Below are 9068 nucleotides of genomic sequence, written 5' to 3'. Positions count from 1 at the left end.
TGCAGGAATACAGCATAGAGGTCTGTTCCGTCTGTGTGGGTCAGTGGTGCGAACCAGGCAGCTGAGGCAGCGGTGGGACAGTGGTGAGAGGGTTGACCTGGACCATGAGGCAGATGTCCCTACTGTAGCATCTCTACTAAAACTCTTCCTTCGGGAGCTCCCTGTTCCTCTCATTCCTGAGCCTCAGCGCAAACAGCTGGTTCTGTTCATAACAGGTAATGCCAATTAGGTGGTATCACATTTTATTAACTCTAAGGTAAAATATGGTTGCATTGAAATTGGTAGTATTATTGTTAGTCCTGATGCAAGCAAGGCTGAGCTCAGTCAATATGTTAATGCGCATCTTGATCCCATTTTAACACATCAAGCTTTCTTTAAAAAGCTGGAAAGGAAATTTGGCGTGGCTGAGAAGCTACCTGCTGCTATCAAGCCTCACTGAAATATCCTTTTAAAATATTCTACAAAAAAAGTTTAAATTTCACACAAAATTGGAGTATGACATACAAGGAAAGCATGTTCTATTAGTTTTTTTTTTCTTTAGATTTTGTACCGTGACCTACATTATACTGAAGCATGATAACAAATCCAAATATACAGCAGAGTAACTAGCGATGGAACTAATGTACCTGTACCAGATCAGTGGCCTGATCTTAAAAGTCAGCCTGGGAACATGTGAAAAAACATGAGCAGCTATGATGCTTTTAAATCCAGAGAAAACAGTGCAAAAACCTCACCATTAAGTACCAAAAATGTATATGCAAATGCACTTTGGAAACTTTATCTATAAACTGCTAGGTAAAACTATCTTAATCTATCTTATATTTATGTAGATTCATTCTGCTTTGTATCAGCACTTCAAGCTGTTGGTGGCTATTGTACTCTGAGTAAGAAATTAATTATTTACTCGGTAAAATGACACCCCTGTTAACAGTGCCTATGCCAAAGAACTAGAGACTCAAGTGATGTTAAAAAACTATTCAGTATGAATTCTCATGCAAATTTATATATGTTTATAAGATATAAACTCTTTAAGTCTGAAATGTACCGGTACATGTTATTGTATTTTGTGTTTTTCTTCTTTTTAGGATACACAGATGAGGAGGAGATGAACCAAAGTCTGAGAGAAAAACTATCCCAAATCCCTGATGACAACTTCAATATTTTGTCTTACCTCATCTGCTTTCTATCCAGAGTGGCCACTCACAGCCAGTCAAACCACATGCCTGTGGAAAATCTGGCAACCATCTTTGGACCTTGTATATTTCAGTAAGTTGCAGTTATTAATGCCACATTCAAATCCTCACCAAAGCTACAGCGTGACATAAACACTTAAGCAGAGAGTTTAGTGACTCAAAATTGTATGTTCTGCCATGCCTAAAAGTTTTGGTTTTAACATTTCGTTTTGAAGAGGTTTGTGGTTCTAGTTTCTCTTCATTTTCACAAAACACTGGCTTTTTGTCATGATGGCAACCTACAACATGTCAGCAGCAGTTCAGATGCCTCAGTGGCTTTATGTGTCTTTTGCATGGAGCTGGGTTGGTCCCTTTAAGGAAATGGGTGTGAACTGGGGTTAATAATGCAGAATATGTCACATAAAGATACAGACAGGGGTCATCAGGATTTTGCCGGTTGTTTCTCCCTTCCTGTTTACAGAAGTCAGCCATCACTGTAAACAAGCACAAACTCTAGGGAGCAAAAGTGTAAAGTTAGACTTTTCTTGCTTGAGTTTTCATCGCAATTATAATTGGTCAGCATCTTTTAAACAGTTCCTCCATCCTTTAAACTCTCAGTTTTGCCTTTTTTCTGCTGTAACAGTTAACGTCATGTCAGTGGAATGTGGTGTTAGTCATAAAGTTCTGTATTTGTGGGGAAAATATCTGGTGATTATAGGCTGAGTACAAAGAGTTGGTTAGGGTGTGTGGAGTTGGCAGCAGTGGTTTGGAAAAAAAATATGGAGGCGGGTTTGAAATGGTTGGTAGTCTTGGAGAGCTGCAAAATATTCGGTGCTGTTTTGCTTCTGACCTGAGATCTGAGAGGAGTGGATTGAATGAAAAACATTAGGGGATGAAAGACTGCAAAAAGATGTTCAAAAGTGATTACTTTGTTAAAAAAAAGTAGCTTCTGGTTTTTGATTGTTTCTTGGTTTTGACTGACATGCATTATTATGAGCGCCTGCCACTTTAACTTTTATATATGTCATTTAAACCTGTTCCTTTCCTTGGAGGTGTCAGTTATGTAATGTGTCTGACATACTTCTTCCATGCTGACCTATCAGCCATCGACTCAAGTCAAAGTTTATTTATATAGCACATTTAAAAGACTAGTGTACATCAAAGTGCTTCACAATAAAACCGCAGTGTGGGCAGAACAAAGAACAAATAGTACAATTATACTTAAAATTGCATTTGCCGAATGAAAGCCAAACTAATTTGTTTTAAAAGCTAAGTTAAACAAGTGTGTTTTTAAACGGGATTTGAACTATTGAATTGATTCCGAAGTATGGGTTTCGACTGGGAGATTATTCCAGAGCCTAGGGGCAGCGATGGCAAATGCACGGTCACCTCTGGTTTTTAAATGAGACCTTGGTTGCATTAGGAGCAGTTGGCTGGATCTTAGTGCTCTCTTTGGGTGTAGCTTGCCATCACCAGTGTGTGAATGTCTGTGTGAATGGGTGGATGACTGAATGTGTAAAGCGCTTTGGGGTCCTTAGGGACTAGTAAAGCGCTATACCAATACAGGCTATTTACCATTTGTACAGCTCAAGGAGATCAGTTAAGTAGCTAGGGGCCAGGTTATTTAGAATTTTAAAAGTGAGCAGAAGGATTTTGAAATCAATTCGATATTTGACGGGAAGCCAGTGTAGGTTAGCAAGGACAGGGGTGATGTGCTCATGCTTTCTAGTGCCGGTTAAGAGGCGTGCTGCCGCATTTTGGACTAATTGCAGGTACTGAAGGAGGGAGAGTTGGAGGCCCAGGTAAAGAGAGTTGCAATAGTCCAATCTACAAGTGATGAAGGCATGGATATGTTTTTTGAGTTCTTTATGTGGTAAATAGGGCTTAGCTTTGGAAATTTGGCGTAATTGATAAAAGCTGGTTTTTAGCACAGTAGATGCTTGTTTAATTTAAAAGAAATATCCATAAGCACTCCGAGGTTTCTGGCAGAATGAGAAAGTGTATATCCAGCGTTTGATGGTTCAATGGTCGAAGATTCAAAAGAGTTTGACGATCATAGGAAATTAGTGCAAAAACATCCGGGAAGCATACATAAAGTAAAATGGCAAGCAGTAGGCAGAGCTTGGGGAGACGAAGCAATGTATGTATTGCATTGTGATCTTGTTCCCATATAGGCCATGTGGACTTACGTCTATTATTACATAGCCAAATTTTCACACTCACTTCATACGGGATGAACTTTTTGCTGTTGTTTACACTGAAGAAAAACTGAAATGTAGCTGTCAACAATAACACTGAAATGCAATTGCAGCATAATGTAAACATGTCAAGACATTCTATTTTATTCTCAAGTGGGGTTTCCACACTGTACAGGATTATCTGAAATGTAATTTAAGCAGATGTTTCCAAAGCCAAAGTGAAATTTCATAGTTGTTTACTGATGTTGTTTTTGTCACTGGGCAATGTCAATGCTGGGTGCATAGAGCCCCCTTATGCACTCAATTTATCTCAGTTTACTGATGTATAAGCCTCTGTCCACTAGATGGGGCCCATTTCCAATATGTTTACGACATGTAATGGAAGACATTTACAATTCACAGTGCATCATACAGTATGCATGTATTGCGTTGTGATCTTGTTCCCTTTTCTCTTTTTTGTTTTCCAGTGTTGCAGAAGGACCCAGGATGCTGGAGGAGCAAAGTGTATGCAATGCCCTGTTGCTCCATCTCCTCAGGCATGCAAAGGCTCTCCTTCCAGCCCCAGCCGTGGGCTCCTCAATTGCCTCAACCTCACCTCCTCCTCCTGTCCTCTCTGCTCTTTCACACTTTGAGGTGAATCCAGTTTTTTTTTTAAACTAGATGTATGCATCTATTTTGAATTAATGTTACAGCTCTTTCCATCAAATATAGCAGTTTTACATGGTAGTGTTAGTTATTACCAGCCTTTTAGCTCATGATATTCAGTGTGTGTCACGTTATGAATAGTCTGTCTGTTTCTTCAGAAGACGTTCTTTAATTTTACAGATATTTTTAATACATTTTGTGGGCCATAGGCAGTAACATTATTCATCCGTTTTTATCATATATTATTTATTGTATGTTATGCATTAAACTGAAAGTAGGATTTATTGCCGCTCTATTACAGTAAAACCTTTGTTGTGACGTTTCAGCTGACTTGGAAGCAGTTAAAACTTGTGTAGTAAATGCAGAAGATTCCTTCAATGGTTTGTAGTCTGTCTCTAGTGGTGTGTTTGTGTGTTTACTGTTGATGTCCTTGCTAGGTCCGACCCAGCAGCTGTTACTCAGACCACAGCAGCGTCCCCAGGTTTGGGGTGGAGAATGCCGTGTCATCAACCAGTCCTGCTAACCAGACAGTACGGCTGCAGACTCACCTCAAAAGGTACTGTCCCCTAGCACTAGTGTATTTGAAATTTTATAGATAGACAGATAGATAGATAGATAGATAGACAGATAGATAGATAGATAGATAGATAGATAGATAGATAGATAGATAGATAGATAGATAGATAGATTTCCCTTTAGGTCTTTTTAAGGCAAGAAACCTGTGAGCTTCAGAGCAGCACCTTCTTACAGTAACTTTGTCAACCAATATTTGTGTTCTGTTACTTGTCCAGCTTGACCCATTTGACCTTTCAGTCTAATGGACAGTAAAAATAGTACCAAATTTATTTTCTCCCAGAGAGACTCTACATATTTCTTTTTCAGTTGTGAATGTTTGTTGCTGCAAGCTTGTAAATGGAAGTTCTGTTTGAAGCACATTTTGTTCTTGCCATTTTAGGCATAAATGCTAGTAGCTGTTTACCCTGTGATGAAGCAACGATGTTATCAGATGACATCAGGCTCATGACGACTAAAGGAAAAATTCAATATTACATCAAGATCACAGCCATATATCAAAGTGATCAGATTGTTCTTACATTACCAACTTGTGTCAATTTAAAAAGCAGGCATCAGTAGCTGGGCAGCTACAGTACGAGGCATGAAATATACATTTTTTGTACATGTCATTTTCAGGTTGGATGTAGAGGAGTTGGTAGCAAAGACCTCAGTCCATTTCCACAACTCATGTTGATGCACAAAAGTCATGCCTGTCTAGCTGCCGATATGTTTTATTAAGATTTGTTTTATTTACCTTAAGACAGAATAAGCTGAACTTGTCTGAGATATTGGTCCATGCTTTCATTTCAAGCAGATTAGACTCTACTCTGTTTGCTAAATTATTCAAATTATCACTAGGGCACCTTTAGCTTGTTCAGAATGCAGAAGCCTCACTTTATTGACTCAAAGTTCAACACAGAATTACCTTAAAAATCGTTCTGTTAGTTCATAAAGGTCTCAGTGGTTTAGCCCCACCACTAAATTGCTGATTTGCTGGGTGCCTATAACCCAGTTAGACCTCTCAAATCACCAGGTATAGATCTTTTAACTGTTTCCAGAATTAGATCTAAGGGTTCTGAGGGTTTTAGTTACTGTGGCCAAGGTCTTCAAAACAAGCTGCCTGTTGACCTGAGGTCGGTAACAAATATGCCTGCTTTCAAAATCAGACTGAAAACCTTTTTATTCTCACAGGTTACAGCTAATAACTGTGTTGTTTTTATTGCCTTAAGACATTGTAGGGATACATAGTTTTGTTTATGTTTTTATCTTTTATGATAAGCACATGCAGTGAAATGTGCTACATAAATAAAATTGACACCGACATTGTATATATAATGTAGATTCAATGTGGAGTTCTTATCTAAGAATCAACCACCCTGTGTTTATTTGTTATCTCATAATTTTATATAATCATCTACTGATTCAGAGCTGCAAGATCTGTCACCAACAAGCTTCGAGAAGATTGTCAAAGCTTCCAAGACAGTTTTATGTGTTCTCACTGCATCTGAGTGTTTGTTTAGCTCTAATAGGGCAAACAAATATCAATAATTTTTCATCAACAGCTTCCCACTCTCATCTGTTCTTCAGGCAGAAATGTTGAATCATTCCAACTGTCTTTCTAGTTTAAATATATTGAAATCAAAGGTACACAGCATTATCTTTTTATTAGTTTCATTTCTGTAGGTAAATAGGAGTCGGGTTAAATATCTACAATACGGTAACAAGAAGTGAAACTGTGTTTAGCTCATTTATTTGTTTCCTAACTTAAGAGTAGCAGCACATTGTCTCCTCCATTTCTCCTCGTTTCAGAAATGCCTAATTTTTGTTTTGCATGCATAAACAAGAAGGGATCATATTTATTTTTTGCATCTGCACATGCCAGACTGGTATCTGTCGCTGGGAGAGAGGCCTGGCATTTGCCTGCTGTGCTGTCTTGCCATGTCTTGACCTCGGTGCAGTCCCGCTCTAATTATATCTCCAAAGGGTTTCATTTCAAAACAGGTGTCCATTCTGACTTTTTCCAATTATATAAGATGATATTATAAATATACTGAATGATTCTAAGAAAAAGTATCGTGTCTTTAAGTCAGCGCATTGCAGTCATATTTTTCAGTCTTTCATCCATTTTCTTCCGCTTATCCGAGGCCCAGTTGCAGGGGAAGCGGCCTAAGGAGAGAAGCCCAGAGCTCACTGTCCTTGGCCAACTCCAGCTTGTCTGGGGGAGCACAAAGGGGCTCTCTCCAGTGTGTTCTGGGTCTGCCCCTGGGCCTCCTTCCCGTGGGACATGCCGAGAACAACTCATCCAGTAGGCACCCAGGAGATGTCAGATGCCTGAACCTCCTCAACTGTCTCCTTTCGATGTGGAGGTGTAGTGGCTCTACTCCAAACCACTCCTGGATGGCCGAACTCCTCACCCTATCTCTAAGGGAGAGGCCAGCCACCTTTCTGAGAAAGCTAATTTCCACCACTTGTATCCACGATCTTGTTCTTTCGGTCACTACTCTAGCTCGTGACCATAGGTGAGGGTAGGGATGTAGACTGACTGGTAAATTGAGCACTTTGCTTTTACGCTTAGCTCTCTCTTCACCACGATGGACCAGTACAGAATTCGGATCACTTCAGCCGCAGCACCAATTCATCTCTCGATCTCTTGCTCCCCTCTCCCCTTTATTTGTGAACAAGGGCCCGAGATACTTAAACTCTTCCACTTGGGGTAGTAACTCATCTCTGACCTGGAGGGGACACTCCATCCTTTTCCAGCTAAAGAACATGGCCTAGTTGGAGCACACCCTCTGGTCCCCCTTCTTAAAGATGGGAACCATCTTAATGTATCGACATCCCTGTGTTTGAACATGGTGTGGATAAACTGTGGTTTGTACAGAAGTTCAATAACAGAATACCGCTTGGGTTTAGATCTGGTAGGCCGTTCCTCCCAATAATGACCCCTCCAGGTTTCAATGTCATTGCCCACATGACTATTTAAGTTTTCTGGTAAGGCGATGGAGTCCCTAGGTGGGGCACGCTCAAACGTCCCACCCAGGGACTCCAAGAAGGCCAGGTATTCTAAACTGTCATTCAGCACATAAGATAGCATCCCCCAAACAGACCATCTCAAAGGCTGCCAGAGGCCCGACCTGACGGCGCAGGGGAAAAACCCTCTCATCTACTGGGAAAAACTCCAACGTACAGGCAGCAAACTGAGGGGAAAATAAAATTCCCACCTGAACAGGTCCTTGCAGGGCACCCATGACATAGATAAGGAACTCATAAAATTCTCATAAAACTCTCATTTTCAGGTTCAAGTTTCAAGTTTTTTTTGTGTAATAGGATTTTTATTGGCCAATGAATTATCTTCCTTATTGAGTCATGTTTTTTTTTTTGTTTGTTTGTTAAATATTTATTGTGTAATTGATGTGTTTAGGCATGATTTTAAGTACCCCCCATTTGCGACCTTGTATCTATTTTTGTTAGTTTGTGTTGCCTTTCGGCTCTTAGCATCTCTGGCCTACTTCCACCCACTGCTGTGCCAGAACTGGCACTGCTGACCCTGAATATGACCAAGTGTTTCTGTCTGGGAGCTCAAATTTCTGTCTGTGCACAGCTGAATGCTGAGGTGTGTTTGTGTGTATGCATTCTTGTTTGTGTGTATGAGCCTGGGTACCCATGATGGGTCAGTTCTCTGGCTCTGGGTGCTACTTTTTTATCATTTAGCACCCATCATCTGTGCTCTCTTTTCTTTATGTCTTTGACTTTCTCCATCCACCCAAAGCAGCAAACTGTTTACTGTCATAGGTAAACTGCATAATGTTGTAAGTTAATCGGCTTTGGCAGAATGTGTTTTCTTGTCTCATCTGCTTCAGCATCAGGGACAACAACCATGGATCTACAGTCTTCTGCAAGTGAGTGAGTTCATGCAAGGTAGCTTTAGAGCCAGTGGACAGATGTATTTGCTTTGCAGCAGCGATCATTCATCCATAAAAAGGTTATGAGGCTGCTGGTATCACTCAAAGCAGAAGTCTAGTCACAGATAACCTGACGAATTTGTGTGTTTTAGGGTTTTGTTAACATTATTTGGTGATTTGGTGTTGTCTGCAGTTTTCTGATAGCTGTTGTTTCTGCTGTTCACTAGCTTCTGTTAATATAGTGGATGTTTAAAAAAGGGAAACTTGAAGCATAATTCATTTGGGTAAATCAGTTGTGCTTGTTTTTGCTGAGGGCAGCTCATCAGAGTTTTATGAGACATGTCGTGGCGTAACATTAGATCAGGCACTGCTGATTCAGACCCCCAGGATGTTTTCCTGCAGAGATGAGCAATTTTAACTCCTCTTAGCCCTGTGATCATGCACTTACAAGTTTGTTTTTTCGATTTTACTCCTGTGAATGCAAAATGATATCCATCCATCCATCTTCATCCGCTTTGTCCGGGGCCGAGTCGCGGGGGCAGCAGCCTAAGCAAAGAGGCCCAGACCTCCCTCTCCCCAGCCACCTCCTCCAGCTT

The 9068-nt window shown here is 40.4% G+C and overlaps 1 protein-coding gene across 3 annotated transcripts in view; it reads left to right on the top strand.

The window, feature by feature from the left end:
• Window positions 1–9068, top strand: part of LOC102198401 (protein FAM13A) — a 19992-nt gene that overhangs the window by 1279 nt on the left and 9645 nt on the right. For all 3 annotated transcript variants that reach the window (XM_013909417.1, XM_013909419.1, XM_013909418.1), the window contains 4 exons: window positions 6–215; window positions 1086–1266; window positions 3838–4003; window positions 4453–4571. In XM_013909417.1, coding sequence (XP_013764871.1) covers window positions 6–215; window positions 1086–1266; window positions 3838–4003; window positions 4453–4571 — 676 coding nt within the window. The remainder of the gene's footprint in view (window positions 1–5; window positions 216–1085; window positions 1267–3837; window positions 4004–4452; window positions 4572–9068) is intronic.

Source organism: Pundamilia nyererei, unplaced genomic scaffold, assembly GCF_000239375.1.
Source record: "Pundamilia nyererei isolate P.nyererei 1_Seehausen unplaced genomic scaffold, PunNye1.0 scaffold00024, whole genome shotgun sequence".
NCBI lineage: Eukaryota > Metazoa > Chordata > Actinopteri > Cichliformes > Cichlidae > Pundamilia > Pundamilia nyererei.
This window is presented reverse-complemented; position numbering and strand designations above follow the sequence as displayed.